Source organism: Bombyx mandarina, chromosome 16 (genome assembly GCF_030267445.1).
Source record: "Bombyx mandarina strain Sakado chromosome 16, ASM3026744v2".
Taxonomy (NCBI): domain Eukaryota; kingdom Metazoa; phylum Arthropoda; class Insecta; order Lepidoptera; family Bombycidae; genus Bombyx; species Bombyx mandarina.
Window position 1 is genome coordinate 5541665 of NC_143222.1, and position 22814 is coordinate 5564478.

Here is a 22814-nt window from a genome sequence, read left to right on the forward strand (position 1 = left end):
TCTCGATAGCGTAAAAGTTAGCTCATATTTGTATGAAATGGGATCGTTTGCGTACGTTTGCCGCTAGGAGCGCTGTTCCAGCTGCATACAAAATTGAGCTAACTTTTACGCTATCGAGAACGTTAAGAAACTCGCACTAAGCACACCGATCTTTTTAATACTAAAACTTCTCGAAGCTCCAATTATTTTTTAAATATTATTCCACATACTCACGGATCGGGAAATTCCCAACCTTTCCTTACCAATATTTGATTCCCAATTACATCAATATAATATGGGATACCCTACCCATCAAACGAATACATGGTCGTTTAGCATTAACAGTGGCGTATTGTTATAAAAAAAAAATTCTGCGTATCCCTTTGAGAACTAAACTATTTTTACAATTTTCAATATTTATTTATTTTGTACCGTCCATAACTGTATGTTTTGCTTTTATTTTTAACATAACAATTTGATGCTTCATTTGCAAAATAAATACGCAATTTACATAATTCTAGAAGGCTCCTAATAAACCTTCCTATTAGTTCCTATAATTAATCTCGCAGTCTTAGAAGTACCTAGTGTCTATAGTTACAAAAAAATAACGTTATGTCGTTATATACCCAGACAAGTAACACAGCTAACGTTTCTGCAATCTGCATGGTCTTGAGGCAACCTTTCCTCACGATAGCCGAAAACGTTATTATCAAAATTTCTCTTACCGCTCTGTGTAACACTAAATCGAATATGGAGTTCATTGAAGATCGGCTAAACGTTTTGTACTCATGATTTTATTAAATCAATCTTGATGGTCATTACTAGTAACCGAGAAACAAGACGCGCATAAAACCTTATCTCAAACGGACGCCAATATCAAAAGCGACCGTCATTGATAAAGCTAATTTGTTTTCGTAACGAAAAATATAAAAACAAGTAAAACCAATGTTAAATCTACAACGTACATAGGTAGCAAGAAAATATACTTGTTAATATGATAGTTAAAATTTGTAGTGTATTTTTTTTGCAATATTTTTTCTGGACCTATCATATACCCCCATAGACATGATGTCGGCTTGCTAGGGCTAGTATTAGCAAATTCTCTCAGGTTGAGCCCGTGAGCTCACCTACCCGTCCGGGCGTAGCTGGAATAGGATGAAATGGGGATGGGATGGGGAAAGCAAAAAAAAACATGATGTCCGATTCTTAATAACATTATATAACGACTTTACTGACCTTCAAACCGGAAGATACAATTATTAGATAGAAGTGGCCAAGTTAGGTGGACTTACAGTAAGTACTACTTTTACGCACATTTTTTAGTTTAGATGATGAAAGAGCTCACAGCCCACCCACTATTAATTAGGTAAAATGGCAACTCCAGCCTTCAAACCGAAACGCATTAGTGCTTCACGGCAAAACCGGCAGTGTGATGGTACCTAGCCGTCTCAACCAACCGTAATATACAAACAGTAATTTTATTACACGATTGTTGTTCAACATGAAAAATGTTCGTGAATACGGATTATATAATATATACGTATTTCCTGATGAATATGCTTACGGGATTTTATCATCGGCCTCATCGCAGAAATCAACACTAGGACACCACCTATAGTAGAAAATAACCTTTAGTAATAAGTTTGCGACGAAGGGCTCGGCGAGTAAATTAACCCATAGACACAGCCCACTGAGTTTCTCGCCGGATCTCAGTGGGTCGCTATTTCCGATCCGGTGGTAGATTTTGCGAATCACTGGTCTTGCTAGGGCCAGTGCTAGCCACACCTTCGGTTTGAGCCCCGAGAGCTCACCTACACGGTAGGTGACCTAACGCTGAAATAGCCTCTCAAAGCAATCAGCATAGGTAGGGAAAAAAAAGTAATTAAACTTTAAAAACAAAAACCAGCTCCGCTTATTTTCATTGCGCTTAGTTTTGTAATGAAGACATTGTGTGCGGTATTCGAAACATCATTATCAAACGTCAAGCACATTATTTCCTCTAAAGAGTCATATACAATTCTCTCTATTTTGTCTTCAGTTCTCTTTAAAAAAAATATACAAAACATTCAAACTATGATATTATTATATGATATTAACCAATTTAAATTTATTACAAACCGACATAATGCTCGTACCTATAAATTATTTGAAATTAAGTCAATAGCTGAATATTACTTTATCCTAAATCATGTTATTTTTTAACTATTGACAAAAGGATTATTAAAAGCTTTTGTCTACAACTAATTCTTAAAGCAATTCTGCAACTCAGTCGGGTACGGTTTGTTAAAATTGTTGAGATACGCTTAGAAGACAAAAATTTATTACGCCTAGAAGTATTCCCCAACAACACAACAAAAAAAAAGATTCAGTTGGTTCACTACTAAGTATTCATTTATTGGTCTCAGCCATGCACCAAAGCCACGATTTTTATGACTCACTAGATCAATAAATTTCTGAGAGAAAAAGTGGTCTAAGATAAGGAAGACCATTATTCTATTGGCTACGATACTTCGGATATTTTTTTTTTAAATTGATTCTATTTATCAGTGAATTTATATTTTTTTTTATTTTTTTTTCTGTATGATTATGAGCCAGTATTATTTTTCTTAAATTTATTAATCCTAAAAAGTTTGGACGCTCTGTAATTTTTTTCCCACTGTGATGGTCGAATGGTGAAGGTCGATTCATGAGTCGGGGCTGTTTCACTGCAAGTTTTGCTATCATTGTTCGGAGTTCGGCACAGTAGACAACCTGCCGTTATTGCTTGACCAGATCGGAGAAAGCTATAGTGAATAACACTATGCTGAGACCACCAAACAGTTACCATTAGCTTTTTATTGGTAAACTTTGCTTTAGGATAATTCAACAAGGCAACACAAGTTTCAACACGCGTTTTTTGCTGAAGATCAGTAAAATCATGAGGCACCCATTTTTCATAAATTTTTTATTATTGATTTGACGCAAAAAAGTCAATATTGTTGGTAAGGTAACGTTAAATCATATCGCCTATTCCTGGGTAGTTTGGCTCGGATCGGCTTCCACCTTCTCTTTCAATTCATTGTTATTCACATGTGTGGGCAGTCTTCCACGTGGTTCGTTCTTCAAATCAAAATTTCCATCACGAAAGCGTTTAAACCAAAATCGCACGGTGCGTTCGTTCTTTAGCAGTCCCCTCTCCAAACGCAACATTGATATTGCGAGTTGTTTCTGCAGCGTTCGTTCCGCGTCGGAGCTCGTATTCAAAAATCACTCGAAATTTCGAAGTATCCATCTTTCTTGTCTAAGCTGAATAAAAAAACAACTGAAAGTCGATAATCGAATATCGTACTTTTTTATAGGTACAATTTGAAAAAAGTTTCACTCAAAATTCATACTTTAACCCCTATTATTTTAAACTTGGGACCTGATTAAAAATTAAAATGAACGAATGGAACACAAAATGTTGCCACACGTCAAAATATTATCTCAGTTTAGCTAAGCTGAGTTTGTCTTCATATTGATAATCCGAAAGAAGTTTCATCTATGAAACAAATTTGAATTAACTTTTTTTTATTCTTTGCTTTAACTCATGATTGATACGTATTACGGACGTAAGTTTTTTTTAAAATATGACCTACATTGTGGATACTAAGGTGAAGCCACGTTTTGTCTTGATAAGCCCTTTGTGATACTACACCCTATAACTAGTCAGGTCATAAGTATTGCCACACAGTAAAAACTTTTCTTTTAGAATGCTGGCCACAAAAAAGTTTATTGAATTCGAATTTGGAATTGTTCATGAAAATAAAAATGTATACTTTTAGAATTTTACTCATTTTTAAATATGGAGTGGACGCTTAAAGAAGACCATGTTGCAGTTATTGCGTTGCATCGTTGCGGTTACGCGCCAATTAAAATTTTTAACATACTGAAAATTTTTAATATAACCAAAAGATTCGTTTATCGTACCATCAAACGATACAATGAAGATGACAGACAAGTCAAGAAGTGGTCGCCCTCGGTCTGTTAGGACTCCAGCAGTGATAAAAGTTGTGAAGGCGCAAATTCAAAGAAATCCCAAACGTAAGCAAAAACATTAGGCCCTTCAGATGGGGTTAAGCAGAACCACGGTGAAAAGGGTGTTAAATGAAGACTTAGGGCTTCGGGCATATCGAAGAAAAACAGGACATCGTTTGAATGCTCGTCTAATGGACCTGAGACTGAAGAGATGCCGCGCTTTGTTGAAGCGGTACGCGGGAAAAAAATATCGGGAAATTCTTTTTTCGGATGAAAAAATTTTTAACGTAGAAGAGAGCTACAACAAACAAAATGATAAGGTGTACGCACACAGTAGTGAAGAAGCGAGCAACCGTATTCCGCGTGTCCAACGAGGTCATTTTCCATCCTCGCTCATGGTATGGTTGGGAGTTTCTTATTGGGGCTTAACAGAGGTACATTTTTGTGAGAAAGGTGTAAAAACGAATACAGTTGTGTATCAAAATAATATAGTCCTGACGAACCTTGTGGAACCTGTTTCTCATACCATGTTCAATAACAGGCACTGGGTATTCCAACAAGATTCGGCGCCAGCTCATAGAGCGAAGAGCACACAAGGCTGGCTGGCGGCGCGTGAAATCGACTTCATCCGGCACGAAGACTGGCCCTCCTCCAGTCCAGATTTGAATCCGTTAGATTACAAGATATGGCAGCACTTGGAGGAAAAGGCATGCTCAAAGCCTCATCCCAATTTGGAGTCATTCAAGACATCCTTGATTAAGACAGCCGCCGATATTCACATGGACCTCGTTCGTGCTGCGATAGACGACTGGCCGCGCAGATTGAAGGCCTGTATTCAAAACCACGGAGGTCATTTTGAATAAACTTTAGTGTCATAAGAATCTATGTTTTGTTAAGTTCATTTTGGTATATGAATGGTTACATAATGAATAAACTTGTTTCAATTATTTTACATTAAACATGTGACAGAATTTATGACCTGACTAGGTATATGCAAACTAATCTTGAAAACATCAAGTGTCTTGTGTTATTTCTTTCTATGCTTTGATTATAATTTGAAACATTATTTTTAGTCATTGCTTATACTTCAACATATTTTTCTTGAGATCTTCAACATGTTTTTATTAAGTATTTGGAATAAAATTACAGTGTTATTAACATATTATCTGTAACTGTCATCGATACAGTAGTTCGCTTTAATGAGACCTTTTAGTCTCAATTGCCGTCTAGAATTTATTATTTCGCCATATCTTCAATACAATCTTTTTTAGTAATATAATCATAATCTATATATAAAAAAATGAATTGCTGTTCGTTAGTCTCGCTAAAACTCGAGAACGGCTGGACCAATTTGACTAATTTTGGTCTTGAATTATTTGTGGAGATCCAGAGAAGGTTTAAAAGTTAGATAAATATGAAAATTCTCGGAATTAAATAAAAATAGTAATTTTGTTTTTCCTTTGATGTGTCCCCCGTTGGATGGATTCATTTTGTTTGTTTTAAGTTTATTTTACACAAAAGTTTAGGTCTTTTATTTATCGATTGAGGCACTACGAAGTCTGCCGGGTCAGCTAGTTTTTAATATTTATTTAAAAGAGTACAACCGACGCGACGTATCTACTAATTAGGCAAATAGTTTATGTTATAGTATTTGGAAAAACGTTTTGAATAACATTATCGATGTTATAACGATAAATTAAGTCACTAATTATTACGATGATAAAAATAAATTTACTCGATAGTCTTTTAGATAAATACGAAAATCATATTACAAACTCACGATATATAATTCATAAAGCAACATAAAGTATTACATTAGTTTTTTTACTTTTAAATCGATAAATAAAAGACGGCAGGTACACCGCGATGCGAGTGCCAACATGTTAAATATTCGACACAAGAATGTTTATTGTGCTTACGAATAAACAAAAGAAACAATATGCATACGTAATAAAACCCGATAAACACATTCGAGTATTATATTTGTAAAGCCCTTTTATAAGCAAGGGCTTACAACTGACGTCTTAAAGACATTCGTTTTCGATTCAGTATTCATATTATTATACATAGTTAACGCAGAACACACTACGTTGAAATTCCCTTAGATGGAATACGCCGGTCAGTAAAGCCTTGTTCGGACTAGACGAGTATTTTAGTCGAGTACCGAGTAATTTAGTAGCTAAACTACTCGCTACTCCCCCGAAAAAATAGAACAAAATGGATTGACTTGACTAAATTATTTACTAACCTACTCGACTAAATTTTTGGTGCTCAGACACATTTAGCTACTAAATTACTTGGTACTCGACTAAAATACTCGCCTAGTCCGAACAAGGCTTTAGTCGGTATTTAAATCACTGCGTTATCATTTCATGTCGCACATACTTAATTAGTTAGATTGTTGGATGTCGTCTAACTTTATTTAGTACCGTTGACCGAAATTAGTTTGGTTTTCGATAAAGGGATCCGTGTTTAAATTATATACATAGTGCCTTTGTACATAATTTTCCTATTACTCTGTACTATGTCTTGTTTTCTGTGTGTACATAAATAATTAAATAAAATAAATACTTTTTTTTTTATTGCCTTGGTGTGTGGACGAGCTCATAGCCCACCTGGTGTTAAGTGGCTACTGGAACCCATAGACATCTACAACATAAACGCGCCACACACCTTGAGATATAAGTTCTAAGGTCTCAGTATAGTTACAACGGCTGCCCCACCCTTCAAACCGAAACGCATTACTGCTTCACGGCAGAAATAGGCGGGGCGGTGGTACCTACCCGTGCAGTCGAGTACCTGATGATTTTTATAACTGCAGATTTCTACAACCAAATTTTAAGCAAAAACTCATATAGTGTTATTATTGGGGCTCAGAGACATCACACTGTGAACACCGCCATACACCTTAAAAAATATAATATGATTTAAGGTTCAAATTTGTTTATCATAACGGCTGTCTTCGTACCTGACCGCATGATTGGCTCGCCCCAAGCTCATAGCTACCCTGCCTGCTAATAATACAACCTATCACCAGTTAATACGCAAATTGTTATGTTTTAGAAGTTTCATACTATTTGTTCATAACGTTATTCTCCTATCATGTTAGTCCAAAAAATTGTACCCTTCAGTTGGATCTAAACCCCGGCATGGTCTCATCACACGTGTGTATCTTCCCCATTAACCCTTTGACTGCCGTGTAGGTCGCCGGTGCCCTACGTGGCCCATTGAAGTGATTACGAGAATTTTTGTTACTAAGAGCGCCTGGTTTGCTTAACTTTGCATGTTTTAGATTTATTAGGGATAGATTAATTCTCATTATCTTCAGATTCGTCTTTTCTAGATTCTAGTAGATATTCCGGCGCTTTAGTAATAGAAATAGACAATTTAGTGCGCCACGCAGGGCATCAGTGACCTACATGGCAATCAAAGGTTTAAGCCACAATGACTTCCGTACAAATTAAAATAATATATCAAGTGCTTTGTTTCTTATAGGATACTCAAGCAGCTGCTGCCGCGCTAACCTCCTTAGGACACGTTTACACAGCAATCGGTGATTATCCAAATGCTTTGGCGAGTCACAAGCAATGCGTGCAATTAGTGAAACAAATGGGAGATAGATTACAAGAGGCGAGGGAGATTGGAAATGTTGGAGCTGTGTATTTAGCTATGGGCGAATTCGACTCGGCAGTGGACTGTCATACGCAGCACTTAAGATTAGCGAGACGACTTGGTGATCAGGTATTATCTATTATTATTACAAATTTAACCTTAAGTCGAGAATAGCTACAATGTTAGTTATTTAAATAAGTTAGACTAAAAAAACTTCTATTGACAAATTCTGAAGCATGAATAAAATAAATTACTATTTTAATAACGATAGACAGCGGCTTGGATTTACCCCTGGTATTGGGCGTGGGTCCATGGGCGACGGTAACCACTCACCATCAGGTGGGCTGTATGGTCGTCTACCAGTATAGGGCAGTAAAAAAAATGTTACTCAATCATTACCCGTTGCAGGTTGAAGAGGCAAGAGCGTATTCGAATCTTGGATCTTCCTATCATTACAGAAGAAACTTTTCACAGGCCATTGCCTATCATGAGAACGTTTTAAGGATAGCTCAAAATCTTGGCGACAGAGCGATCGAAGCGAGAGCTTATGCCGGATTAGGACACGCAGCAAGGTAAAGGGGATTACGATCACGTTGGTAGAATAGAATAGATAGTAGAAATAATTTAGCTAACGTGAAATATTTTTTTTAAAATACGTCAATTAATACCTTTACAATTGATTTTGGGAAATACTGTATCTATTACAGATGTGCCGGTGATTACGGGCAAGCAAAAAAATGGCACGAACGTCAACTAGACGTGGCATTAGCTGCGAGAGACAAGGTAATAAGTAACTATTTATATGTTTGTGTGGTTAAAGTAAAACTCGTAAAATTACACCGATAATATAGTGCAAATTATTTTTCTCGTCAAATCCCTTCAGATAAAGATGTCAAACTAAAGTGTTACATGAAAAGGCCCTAACAAAATCAGCAAATGATAAACATGATTTTTTCATTAAAGGTAGGAGAAGGTCGCGCATGCTCAAACTTAGGTATCGTATACCAACTACTGGGAGAGCACGACGCTGCCCTTAAACTACATCAGGCACATCTCTCTATTGCCAGACAATTACAGGTACGAAACATTTGAACAATATATAAAAACACTCGGGATACTATGAAAATTAGCTAAATGGGTATACATTTATAGGATAAAGCAGGAATGGGACGAGCATACGGTAATATTGGAAATGCTTACTCAGCCGCCGGTTTCTATGAACAAGCCATAAAATACCACAAACAAGAATTGACGATATCCAAAGAAGTACATGACAGAAGTTCCGAAGCATCAACGCATGGAAATTTGGCTGTCGCATATCAAGCATTAGGTGCTCATGATATGGCTTTGTTTCATTACAGAGCACATTTAGGTGGGTGGAATATCTATGTAGATAATTCTTTTGTAACCACATTTAATTTGTTTTCTGATTTAATACTAATTGAATAGCTACCTCAACTAGGTTAAATATCACATCGCTCATTTATAGTTCAAAATGTTCAGAGATATGTTTAATGCTGTTGCGTCTTTTATCAGGAATCGCAAGAGAACTCAAAGACACAGCAGGAGAAGCATGTGCCCTTCTAAATCTCGGAAATTGCCTCTCATCCAGAGGGGAATTCGCTCAAGCCGTTCCATATTATGAACAACATTTGATGCTATCACAAGAACTAGGTGACGTGACAGCCGAGGCTAAAGCCTGTCACTTCTTGGGTTATGCACATTATTGTTTGGGAAATTATAGAGAGGCGGTCAGGTTTGTAAAAAAACATAATATATCCTAAGCTGTTCTAGAAATTAAAAAAAAACGATACTAATTTAAACGTGATTATATTTTTCGTACAGATACTACGATCAGGACTTGTCATTAGCCAAAGATCTCCAAGATAAAATGAATATGGGCAGAGCGTATTGCAATCTTGGACTCGCCCATCTTGCTTTGGGAAATTTAGAAACTGCTTTAGAATGTCAAAAATACTTTCTCGCAATAGCACACATGACACAGCATCTACAAGGCAAATTCAGGGCCTTGGGCAATATTGGAGATGTACTGATTAAAATGGGCGACGTAGAAGAAGCTGTAAAAATGTATCAAAGACAACTGGGATTCGCCAGACAGGTAAATATAACCCTTATATTATAACTAAAAAGGTAAACATTTGAAATTCTTATTTACTAAAAGCATCATTAATCGTTTTGTGACAGGCCCGTGATAGATCATTGGAAGCTGCGGCTTGTGGTGCTTTAGGTCTTGCAAGAAGGCTTCAGAGAAGACTGGATGCTGCCTTAGGACATCATACTCAAGTAAGATATTAAAATCTTCATTTTAACTTTACAACTGATATTTGAACAGTTATGAACATGTATCAAATCATTTGAGAAATTAATTAACTTGCGAACTATTTCTAGTTAGGTTACTTTAAGTCTCAGTTTCAGAAGCATGCTTGTTGATTTTCAGGAATTGACACTTCGCCAAGAAGCAGGGGACGCTGCTGGAGAAGCCCGAGCTCACTCTCATCTTGGAGCTGTCCATATGGCTTTGGGGCATTATTCACATGCTGCTAGATGCTACCGTGTAAGTTTATTATCAATGACAAAGTTTATCCATTTTTGTAACGGATTTAAAATTAAAATAAAATATTCGTCTAGGAGCAGTTAGAGAGGGCTCAAGAACTACAAGATTGTGCATTAGAAGCTCAGGCGTACGGAAATTTGGGTATCGCCAAATTAAATATGGGACACTACGAAGACGCTATTGGCTATTTGGAACAGGTTTGTATTCAAACTACAATATTTTTAAAAATGTTTTAAAGATTTCAGTACCAATTGAAGCTGATGAATGAATGTCATGTCCCTATTCTAGCGAATCTAAAAAAATACAAATAAGTATCATTTATAGAGATTTATTATGAGATTGAATTTTACAGCAACTTGCCATCTTGGAGCGCGTTAACACCCCAACCTGCCAGTTAGACAAAGCAAGGGCTTTAGGATCCCTTGGAGATTGTTACGATGCGTTAGGCGATCCTGAAGAAGCAACAAAATATCACGAGCAACACTTAGCTTCTGCACTGAAATTGAATAACTCGAGGGAGCAAGAACGAGCCTATCGAGGCTTAGGACTTAGCCAAAAGTAAGTTTCGGATTTATTAATTCCTAACCAACCAATAGTGCACAACCGTCACTTTTTTTTTTGTCGATATGACTACTCTATTTCCAGTTGTTCAGTTATCATAACCAAAGCCTAATTAGAAACAGAGGTACCTATCACGAATAACGACATCTGCTTACCGAGACCTATAGAAGAGAAACATAACATTCCCAGAAACTAGTTTTTACAATCAATCCTCGTCTGTTGTAACATCTAATGCGTCTTTCGTTTAATATTTTAGATCTGTGGGCAACTTACAACAGGCCTTAGTATGCCTTGAAAAAAGGCTTGTTGTGTCCCATGAACTCGGAGCTCCTGAAGCAAAGGCCCAAGCTTATGGAGAGCTTGGCGCTTTACATATTGCCCTTAACAATTTAGAACAAGCTGTGCTGTGTTTGGATCATCAAAAAAATATTGCCAAGTAAGAAATTATTTGTAGCAACGTTAAAATATTGGAATCTACAGCTAGTTTTTGAGTTGTTGTGTACTTGTACGCTACAGAGTATTTGAGATTTCAACTTCGTGTCTCAACCTTGAGTCATACCAGGTTCAGGTACCATTTCGATGCCTCAAATGAACACTACTCTAACTCAAAATTTGAAATTTTCGTTTTTCACGCAAATCGCTTCACTATTTTAAAAGTATTACAAATCTTTATTGATGGGGTTCTAAGCAAAAGTAAATCAGCTAGTTACACAAGAAAAAACCGTAAATATATCTGCAATCATAAAGGTTTTATCAACTTTTTTCATTTAAATGCTCCTCCTGTAAACCTACGAATTTGGAGTTAGCGTAGTGTTCAATGGAGGCATCGATTTAATCCCAGATGTAACAAAAGCTCAAATACCTAAGTTTTCCTAAATTTTTTTGACTATTCAAACACAATTTAATTGGATGCTTTCAATAGGGAATTGAACAATCACATAATGGAGGCTGAAGCCTGTCACTCACTTGGCGTAGCTCAACATGCACTTGGAGACCACGCAGCCGCCATAAGACATCATCGGGCCGAACTTGAGTTGGCTCATCGACTAGGACTTACACATCTACAAGTAAGATCCATTCCATTCTAAAGAATAGTGTTTCCCTTTGAAAAGATTTTTAGAACCTTTTTTTAACAAATTTAGTGACTCAAAGGCTGGCCCTCAAGAATATATGATAATCAGAAAATAAGCGACATTTAATATAAAAATAGTCAGATTTTTCATCACTAATAGGCCAATTCGTTCTGTTCCTTTATAGGCAAATATATGATATGGCGAATATCATATTCGCAAATCACGTATTAATCATTTGATCTACGAATATCTATTAAACTTATCAGTCTATTTAAATAAAACTAATCTAAATTAAAATTTATAGCTATCTTGGATTATTTATTTGAATCACGACTATTAACCACATCTGTTCAGAGATTTGATTGCCACCAAAATACTAGTCTTATTATCGTCTTATACCAGGCTCGTGCATCTGGAGGATTGGGGGCAGCCCATGCTTCAATGGGTGCTCACGCAGAAGCAGCAAGGTGGCATGAATCAAGACTCCGCCACGCTACTGCTGCAGGTAAGTAATTTTTGGTAATCATTAATATAAATATAAACTATTTTCAATACAGTAAAAATTTATTATTCGCGCTTTCTTTGTTCGCGTTTTCACTAAAAAATGTGACCTAATTCCCTTATTCGCGGCTAAAGATTTCTTTATATTGGCAGATCTAATCGGTATATACACATTGATAAAAAGTATTACACATATTATTATTATATGTAAAATTACAAAACCGAAGATAATAATTAATCAATGTGGCCATTAAATTCAATCAAATTAATTTTTTATACATGTATGTACTTGTTTTTATTTATTTTATCATCTAAAAACGTATTCCCTAAAATCCCTTATATGTAAATTACCATTCCACATTCACGTTTTCTGTATTCGTGGCAGATTTACAGAACACCCCACGAACAAAGAGCTTTTACTGTACAATATAATAATACCAACCAGGCATTTTATCATCAGATTCAATCAAAGTTGCCGATTATTTTCAAATTCGAATATTTCTCCAGGCGACACCCGGGGTCGCGCTCAAGCACTAGCTGATCTCGGCAGAGCGCACCTCGCGATGGGAGCCTGTGGCAGCGCCGTGTCGTATCTCCGACAGGCGCTGGCGGCTACTGAAGGACTCGCGGATGTTGACGAAGAGGTAATCTTTGTAAGCCCAAACCGTGTGCTTAGTGCGAGATTTTTAACATCTCGATCGCGTTTTTTTTTCCTACCTATTCTAGTGACCTCGAGGAGTCATACATGCTAGATTCACCGAACGAGTAGGTAAGCTCACGGGGCTCTAACCTATGGACGTTACTAACACTTGTCCTAGCAAGAACTCAAATTTGTATGGAGTTGAAATAGCACCCCTAATTACAAACGTAGGGGCGCTCTTCCAACTCCATACAAATTTGAGTTAACTTTTACGCGATCGAGAAGTTAAAAAACTCGCACTAAGCTCACTGGTGTTATTAAACGGTACACTTACCGATCACGCACTGTTATCTGGTACTAAATAGTATTTATGCAAACTAATTTTGTTGAAAGTAACTTTAAATGGTGAATTTTGATACTGGGACCGTTATTAAAAATGCCTTTTTTTATTCAATTCACTCAGACACAAACTACATTTCTCAGGCTAGAGTACGGCATAGACTGGGCTTCGCACTTTGGGCGTCGGGTGAGCTAGAAGAAGCAAAGGAACAATTACAGGCCGCTCTAAACGTTTTAGAGTTTGGAAACGAAAAGCACAGGGACAAGAAAGTGGCCGCCCTGTACACTTCCACACAGCATGCCCTACAGAGGATATTAGTTGGTGAGTGTCGCAATTTTTACGATAAGATTACCAAAGATTGATAATAATTATCTTTTCGCCCTAAAGGCACAAGGTTGGTTTTGGTCTTCATACTGGCAGATGAGACAGTGCTAACTGAGCTCCCTTTTTTTTCCTACCTATTCTAGTAGCCTCGAGAGGTTATTCTAGTTTCACCGAACTAGTAGGTGAGCTCAAACTGGGAGTGTTGCTAAAATTGGCCCTAGCAAGAGCAGTGCTTCACAGAATCTACCACCGTATCGGAAACGCGACTCACTGAGAAAATCCGGCGAGAAACTCAGTGGGCTGTGTCTATGGATTATTTGACTCGTCGAACTCTTCGTCGCTAGCAACGGGTTCGGCCAGGACGGTGACCGGTGCTTGAGGTACCTAAAAGCACCGTTAATGGATCGGGAGGACACGTAATGACTTGTTTAGGGCAATGTGCTCCCAGTTACGTACCCAACGTATGCGCAATTTTTGTGAGCCGATGCCGATTTTTTAAACACCATGACTTGGTCGTTATTAATTAATTAAAATATTATTTGTCTTTTTTTAAATATGCTTCTTAGATTTCATTTGTTAGTTTTACAATATATATTTCCTTTAGACCCTCCTTTTCAAATGTTAAAACAACTGACGACCCTAATACCGACCAATAACAAATTGAGCACCGAATGTTTTTTAGAGCTTGGCCGTCACCCCGAAGCCCTTGTGGTGGCTGAAAGAGGACGTTGCCGTTCCCTGGATGCTGTACCCGAGAAGCAGTCGGGAACCCTTAATCAGATGAACTTAGAACTTCATACTGCTCAAAGGTCGGTTTACTTATTCACAACACTATTGTACGTTAGGCAATCTAAGCAATCTAATCTACATTCTTTATTAGGAATCTAATGAATTAGGAATATAATGAAATTAGAAACGGGAGATTAAAGTGATAAAGTAATTTTAATTAATTTTACTGCTTGTGAGTCCGCGCGGGTGGGAACCACCACCCTGCCTATTTCTGCCGTGAAGCAGTAATGCGTTTCGGTTTAAAAGGTGGGGCAGCCGTTGTAACTATACTTTACTTGAGACCTTAGAACTTATATCTCAAGGGGGTGGCGCATTTACGTTGTGGATGTCTATGGGCTCCAGTAACCACTTACACCAGGTGGGCTGTGAGCTCGTCCAGTCATCTAAGTAATAAAAATAAAAAAAACTACGACCTGTCTAATACTACTGTCTAATACCGCAGATACTTAAGCTTTATGATTATTATTTTTGGCATACAGATTTAAATTGCTAAAGAGTCTCATAGTTTATTCTTTAGGAACAACGAGGAATCGAGTAAAGAGCGTCCTGAACCTTGGAGTCCATCTAATGTGGAACAAATATTAGAAGTAGTTAATAAACAAAAAGCACCAGTTCTATACTACAGTCTCGCTGCTGGACGGCTTTATGCATGGCTGATGCAGCCACATAAAGGTAAGAATAATTGAATGTAAGCCTTAAAAATAAATAAAAAACTGAATAATTTGGGGAACTGAGTAAAATAACAAGTTTTCTTAACAATTACAAATGCTTTCAGGAATTTTGAGGTTCCATCAAATTTCACTGCTAGAAGAAGCTGAAGATAATGATAACAGCTTGCCAGACATCAGTCCAGACGATTTACAATTGAGCAACGGTAATGTGCCAATTAATTTTGAAACTTTAGTGGTCGAACTTATGGAACCCACCGACTGATAATTTGGTACCGGAGCCTATAGAGATCACGCCTAAATGCCACCACCGACATTAAGATATAAGGTCCAAGTTTCAGTTGTAATGTACAACTTCTGCTCCCCTCTTCAAACAGGTACGTATGAATACATCGCTGCAGGAAGATTCACGATGGTTATACCCAACGCCCGACCAACCGTAATTAACCAAGTACTAACCTAATTTCAAACTATATTTAGTGCTGTACATAGTGTGTTCTTAAATCTAGGAGGCCTGGGCAAACTCGAGCGGTATATCAGCGAATGGTCGAACTGGCTAAAGACAGCCGAACGCAGAAGCGATGAGGACCAATGGGATCCAGATGAAAGACCCACTGGACTTACACGAATGGTAAGAATACAGGTCAAAATGCCTTTTCGAAATATTTTAAACAAAATATTAATTTCATATAATAAATTATTATAGAGTGCCGAATACTCAGTCATGTTAAATTTTTTTCATTATTTTTTTATTGCATAGATGAATGGACGAGCTCATAGCTCACTTGGTGTTAAGTGGCTACCGGAGCCCATAAACACCTATAAGGTATAATGTAAATGCCGTCACCCAACTTGAGATATGAGTTCCAAGGTCTCAGTATAGTTACAACGGCTTCCCCGCCCTTCAAGCCGAAACGCATTACTACTTCTCGGCTGAAATAGGCAGGGTAGTGGTACCTACCTGTGCCGACCAGACGTCTTACCACCAGTAATGTTAAATAGTTCTAAGTGCATCGTTAAAATAATATAGTATAATAAATTCTAATATATAATAATATATACAAATGCGTGCGATATACGTAACGTAATCAGTACCTAAGAGTGTTCACAATCGGCTTTTACTAAATTTTATATTACACAATCTAATATTGCGACAACAACGATTGCGTTACAATCTATTCTTGGTAAAAACTATCAAACGGCCTAATAATCTGTGATCTTACCTACATGATTTCTCATAGCTTTCAAAAGTACATATATCGGAAAATCCTATTTTATTTCTTACTGATGTCATGTTGTATAACACCGTCCAGATGACTCGGAATCACCTATTGAACTCCTCTAACTATTCGCTGAGCTCGTTGTTCAGCGTCGGTTCCGTCGGCGGTTCGGTGGCGGGCTCCGTTGCCAGTCTACAAGGCTCTACCAGGTAAGCTGTACAAAGTCATAATTCGACAAAAACAGATGTTCTCAAATTTTCAAAGGCCGCTAGTTCTCAAACTTTAAAAATGTAAATAAAACACAGCTACACTTAATGAAGACTAGATTTCAGGATTTTAAGTTTTTATAGTTTTTACGCCATACACGTCAAATTTTGCATTGAGGTTCTAATAAAAACAGTTTAAAATGATAAACATCAACCTGTATATAATATGATGATTTATGACTAATTGTTTTTTTTTAGAAAGTTGACAGTGCTCCCAATTCACCTATTTAATTGGTTTTGGGAGCCCATAAATAGCACTATGTGATTACCGCCGCCCACCTTGAAACATTATCTCTAAGTTTGAATGATAATAATAATAGCATAACGGATTTTTCACCGAATTGGACCTGCGATATTTTATAGTTGAGCTGCAATTATATATTATTTCTTGTATTAATATTTTAATGTAACAGGTCAAGTGTACACGGGCCGCGCAGAAAACAGCCGTCCTGGCAAGGACCTCCCTGTCTTAGCTCCTTGTACCAAATGCTTCTGGCTCCGTTCGAAGACCTGTTACCCGCTTCCTGCAACAACAGCCATGGTATATGAAGTGATTTGTTTTTCTAAATTTATGTGTAACCAAATAAATATCATCTCTATTGTTGACTAGTAATTTTGGTGATTTCGTTCAGTAAATACGATGTGTGTACCTATGAGATTGTGCCGGAGTTCAATTCCAGCAGGTACTTACCAAAATATCTAAGAAAATACTTACCGTTATATACTTTTGTTATACTATTAATATTCTTGGAATTATTTCTAATATTCTATTAATATCTAATATTCTTGGAAAGCAGTGTAGAGTAATAGAAAAACCGAGACCGCCACGAATGGTAAACAGTCGACGTCGCCCTAAACACGTCATTACGGATCCTCCCGATCTACTAACGGTGCTTTTAGGCACCTCAAGCACCGGTCATCGTCCTCGCCGAACACGTCGCTTGCGACGAAGGGCTCGACGAGTAAATTATCCCATAGGCACAGCCCACTGAGTTTCTCGCCGGATCTTCTCAGTGGGTCGCGTTTCCGATCCGGTGGTAGATTCTGCGAAACACGGCTCTCACTAGAGCCAGTGTTAGCAATAAGCCCCGTGAGCTCACCTACACGTCAAGGCGAAACTGAAATAGCCTCTGAAGGCTATCAGCATAAGTAGGGGAAAAAAAATGGCGCGGGACATTCACCGTCAGTCAGTTGCAGTCAGCCAGTAGCAGTGCAGCAATCTCAGTACTGTAAAGCGTACATAACAGTACGTAAGAACGCTTACGTGAACGCGAAGTAATAGTCTATAAATATAAATTATACCACGTACCTGTCGGCACAGCTTCACACGGGCGCCGCGGCTGCGGGGGCCGACGGGAGATCGTGGTGGTAGTGGAGGGAGCGCTGTACGCGTGTCCGTGGGGGGCGCTGCGCAGTACGTCGGACACCGAGCCCCTGTGCGAGCGTTACGCCCTACTCGCTGCCCCCGCACTGCGGCCGCTGCGCCACCAGCGACATCTACGGGCCAGACCGCAAAACGAACAAGGTACGTCATCGTTATCATTGATATCACGTCATGGTAGGACCTCTTGTGAGCCCGCACGTGTAGGTACCACCGCCCCGCCTATTTCTGCCGTAAAGCAGTAATACGTTTCGGCTTGAAGGGTGGGGCAGCCGTTGTAACTATACTGAGACCTTAGAACTTATATCTCAAGGTGGGTGGTACATTTACGTTGTAGATATCTATGGGCTTCGGTAACCACTTAAGTGCTCTGAGGAATTATTCGAAATGATACCGACATCTCGTTTTACCATCGCACCGCCTGCCACCGGAGTAGAGTTCATCCATACTACCTGGAGTCACTGCGGTCATCCACAGTGCGTTTCCAGAAGTCTTTTTTGCCACGTACGATCCGGCTATGGAATGAGCTCCCCTCCAGGGTGTTTCCCGAGCACTAAAACATCCTTCTTCAAACGAGGCTTATGGAGGGTATTAAGCGGTAGGCAGCGGCTTGGCTCTGCCCCTGGCATTGCTGAAGTCCATGGACGACTGTAACCATTCACCATCAGGTGTACCGCGAGCTTGTCCACCCACCAAAACAATAAATAAAAAATAAATAAAATAATAAACTTGATTTAGGTGGTTCTGGTAACAATAACGCGGACACGGGCATGCGTTGCCTCGTGGTGGGAGCCCCGCGGGTGGGCGGCGTGCGGTGGTCTCCGGCCAACACACAACTCAAGGAGGCCGAGCTCGTCGCGGACATGCTCCGGGTCACTCCACTCACTGATTATCAGGTATGAACCCAAATATACGATACAAGGAAACTTGGTGACGAGATAAATACTGTAAACGCTTAAACGCTTAGACGCTAGTATAATTGTTTTCTTATTTGTTTATTAATTTCATTCAAGGTATTATTAAAGGCCGAATTTTTTTCCTACTTAAACTAATAACCTTGAGAGGCTATGCCAGCATAATCCTAACGTGTAGATGAGCTCTCGGGGCTTAAACCAGGAAGGAGGCTTTGCTAACACTGGTACTAGCAAGAGCAGTACTTCGCAGAATCTACCACTTGATCGGAAACGCGACCCACCGAGAAGATCCGGCGAGAAACTCAGTGGGCTGTGTCTATGGGTTAATTTACTCGCCGAGCCCTTCGGCGCAAGCGACGCGACGGGTTCGACGAGAGCGATGACCGGTAAAAGCCGTAAAGACTTAATGTAAGCCCTTTCTTTTTATGCTTCAGGCCTCAAAAGAAGCCGTTCTAGCACAGCTACCTCAAGCGGAATGCGTCCACTTCGCGACACACATTTGCTGGAAGTCACCTGCTATTGTCCTGAGCCCCGGAGAAGTGGTTAGTAGCATTTGAACAAAAAAAATGTATCGTCAAGATCTAAGCGCAGTGGCGGATTAAAGGTTCAGAGCGCCCTAGGCAATCACTTTATCGGCGCCCCTGTACCGGCCATAAATGGCCATCTTCTTCTAATATATAAAATTCTCGTGTCACAATGTTCGTTCCCATACTCCTCCGAAACCGCTTGACCGATTCTCATGAAATTTTTTATGCATATTCAGTAAGCCTGAGAATCGGCTACTATCTATTTTTCATACCCCTAAGTGCTTAGGATTGTCCACCCCTAACATATTTTTTTTTATTTGGACATATTTTTTTTATAATGAGGTATTATGTGGTTAAATGAGGTTTTGTTATTTTTATTATATATTCCCTTATCGTTCACAGCACTACATACCTCTTTCACTCATTTACCACATCCTTACACACTTACAATAAGTTAGTTTTTTTTTCTACACTAGAAATTCCCTAGAAATCTTATATATGGCAAAACAATGTTTTCCGGGTCAGCTAGTAATACTATAAATTTTAACTAGTTGTAGCCGCGCCTCTACCCCGCCCCACGATCGAGAACGACGCGACGACGCAACAAACCCGCAATATTGCATAATACGAGTATATCAATGCTTGTGCAATATAATCTATTATAGATTTAGATTATAGATCAGCATTTAGTTCTTAATAGTCGATATTCTATTTTCTTTATTTATTTATACATTCTGAGCTCGCGTGCCCCTTGTAACTACGAGCCCCTAGGCACGTGCCTAGTTTGACGGATAATCCGTCAACGGATAATCCGCGGATAATCCGCCTCTGTCTAAGCGTTGTACAGAAGATAACAAGTCTTTTCTGTATTCAGGTCGACTCTCAAGCCAAGCGTCTTTTAAACACAAGTGTTGGTAGTGGACTTGCTGAAACCACCGAAAATGAAGAAGAAAGTGAGTTTAACATTCGATCACATATTTAACTGACTGATTCAGTGACCAGTAGTTAACACTCCTGGTTGGCTGGGTCCAGTTTCATAGATCTGATTCCCACTTCGAGGAAATATTTATGTGACCAACAAATTCGTTTGCTCTGCATCTGGGTGTTATGTAAATTGGTATATCGATCGGTCTCTAGTTTCCTTAATACATGGAATCCTAGTTTGGGGGCAGTTCACTGTGTGTCATTGATTTGTCCTCTATCTTTTGCTATTTATTTCATTTAACATTATTTGATTCACCATTTATTTGATTATAACGACCACAGTGGTTATTTATTAACATTTGACATTTCTTAATTTTATTCAATTCTGACTCATATCCAACTAGCGACCCGTCCTCGCTTCGCTTCGGAAACTGTCATTTATTATTGATTTCTCCACTATTTAATTAATGTTATTATACATATAAACCTTCCTTTTCAATCACTCTATCTATTAAAAAAACCGCATCAAAATCCGTTGCGTAGTTTTAAAGATTTAAGCATACATAGGGATATAGGGACAGAGAAAGCGACTTTGTTTTATACTATGTAGTGATTAATCCGTAGTAAATTTCAAACATGCTGCCTTGTCTGGGCCAAAAAAATTAAATTGTATACTTTATTAATTTTCTATTAACTAATTTTCTTCCACAGGTACAGAGCTTTCCCCGAGCAATGAAGAATTGCCCCCGGCGTCAGAATTCATGCTGACGGCTGCAGAAATTATAAACTTAAAGATCACAGCCAGATTGGTACGTATTACTTTAATATGAAAAGAAACTTTAACCATTAATTGGGCCGAAATTTAGTTTTTCTTCTATATTATGGGTACCGCGAATACACATAACGACGCTGTGAAACCAAAATCTGTTATGTGCAAAAACTCTATTCTGAATTAACGAGTAAAAACATTTTCGTATAAGATTTTATATGAAAGTGAATTTTTAAAAACTACATGAAATGAAAGCTAATAGATAAATATTAAAGCTAAACTAAAATAAGCTAAAAACACGTAACAATTTTTTTATACGGTAGATGTGGGCTGTGAACTGCCTATACGAAAAGGTCAAAAAGTAAAAATCTCAAAAAGTGCACATAGCAGATTTTGGTTTGACAACGACGATAAGTTAATAACATGTACACCCAGACCTAGAATACCAATTAAGCTTACGAGGATTATTACCCTCACTGGGAATAGAGTTCCAACACTAAACATTTGATCAATAAAAGCTTTCACACGCTACAAGAAAAATGTGATCTTAAAATCCTTTTCCTTCCTTTCTATAGGTTGTTATTTCATGTGCTCCATCAAGCGCCGCCCTTCAAGGTTCCACCGCTGAAGAGTCTGACGACATCGCGCAAGCAGGTGAAGGTATCTCGAGACTTATGAGGGCCTTCTTGACTGCTGGAGCTCAGGCCATTTTACTTACTCTATGGCCTTCTCCCCAAGATACAGCCACCAAGATATTATATAGAGCTCTTTATTCTGCTCTATTACAAGGAAGCAGGGTTGCCAAGTAAGTTTCAAAGCAATGCATAATTAAGGATATAAATGCGAAAGCCTGTGTGTTACTTTTTCATGCCCAAAGCACAGTATTGATTTTGACGAAATTCCCCTACATTATAACGTGTAGGCCACGGGGTCCCAGCTGCAAGTAGAATGTTAGTGTCTAATAATAATAATAGTAAATTATTAAATTTATGATTAATGAGCACTAAAGTTCACTATTAATATATTTCATAGCGCTCTAGGGAATCTATTAAATGATGAAGGCACATATAAAAACATTTTTTTATTGCGTAATTAGGTACTTTTGGTAGGGTTCATTGTAAGCTCGCACGTGTAGGTACCAATTTCAGGTACTATTTCAGCTACGGAACATCCGTACTATACAATTGAAATTAAGACCTAATAGCAATGGATTCAGGTAAAACCACTTAACACGAAATGCATCACCTTGCTTATCTAGTGCTAATAAGTTACCGGGCCTACAAACATCGCAGCGTGAACACCACCACCTTCCTTGACGTACGAGGTCGGAGCCTTTTGCATTGCTGACGTCCATAAGCGACGGTGACCACTCACCCAATCTTGTATGCAGTTGGAACAGCGCCCCTAGCGGCAAACGTACGCAAACGATCCCATTCCATACACATATGAGCTAACTTTTACGTTATCGAGAATGTTAAAAAACTCGCACTAAGCACCCAGGTGGGCTGTATGCTCGTCTGCCTATACGGCAATAAAAAAAAAGAAAGAAAAAAGCCTGATTCTGATTGATTCCAGAGCTTTAGGTGACGCGATGCAAACCGTGCGTCACACGAAGCATTTCGCTCACCCCGCGCACTGGGCCGGCCTCATGCTGCTCGGGGCTAACGTACGCCTCAGCAACAAGGTAGCGCTCATGGGACAGGCCCTATGCGAACTAATGGCTACTCCAGATCGATGCCGGTAAGTAGCATAACA

At 38.6% G+C, this 22814-nt stretch overlaps 1 protein-coding gene and 1 long non-coding RNA gene across 3 annotated transcripts in view; one reads left to right on the forward strand and one right to left on the reverse strand.

The window, feature by feature from the left end:
• LOC149501264 (uncharacterized) overlaps positions 1-22814 on the reverse strand; it is a 344283-nt gene that overhangs the window by 199752 nt on the left and 121717 nt on the right. The gene's annotated exons all lie outside the window — the stretch shown is intronic.
• The window catches only part of LOC149501267 (uncharacterized), a 104680-nt gene that overhangs the window by 70579 nt on the left and 11287 nt on the right, over positions 1-22814 (forward strand). The window contains exons 8-36 of one of the 2 annotated variants that reach the window (XM_089733751.1): positions 7471-7716; positions 7996-8159; positions 8295-8370; positions 8551-8664; positions 8740-8959; positions 9124-9343; positions 9433-9706; positions 9793-9891; positions 10046-10162; positions 10237-10359; positions 10515-10720; positions 10980-11159; positions 11646-11790; positions 12199-12301; positions 12805-12941; positions 13421-13598; positions 14284-14410; positions 14896-15062; positions 15166-15264; positions 15568-15689; positions 16372-16487; positions 16958-17085; positions 17866-18069; positions 18664-18821; positions 19274-19381; positions 20241-20319; positions 21002-21099; positions 21635-21864; positions 22635-22799. In XM_089733751.1, the coding sequence (XP_089589877.1) occupies positions 7471-7716; positions 7996-8159; positions 8295-8370; positions 8551-8664; positions 8740-8959; positions 9124-9343; positions 9433-9706; positions 9793-9891; positions 10046-10162; positions 10237-10359; positions 10515-10720; positions 10980-11159; positions 11646-11790; positions 12199-12301; positions 12805-12941; positions 13421-13598; positions 14284-14410; positions 14896-15062; positions 15166-15264; positions 15568-15689; positions 16372-16487; positions 16958-17085; positions 17866-18069; positions 18664-18821; positions 19274-19381; positions 20241-20319; positions 21002-21099; positions 21635-21864; positions 22635-22799 (4403 nt within the window). The remainder of the gene's footprint in view (positions 1-7470; positions 7717-7995; positions 8160-8294; positions 8371-8550; positions 8665-8739; positions 8960-9123; positions 9344-9432; positions 9707-9792; positions 9892-10045; positions 10163-10236; positions 10360-10514; positions 10721-10979; positions 11160-11645; positions 11791-12198; positions 12302-12804; positions 12942-13420; positions 13599-14283; positions 14411-14895; positions 15063-15165; positions 15265-15567; positions 15690-16371; positions 16488-16957; positions 17086-17865; positions 18070-18663; positions 18822-19273; positions 19382-20240; positions 20320-21001; positions 21100-21634; positions 21865-22634; positions 22800-22814) is intronic. The other variant, XM_089733752.1, reaches the window with a different exon arrangement.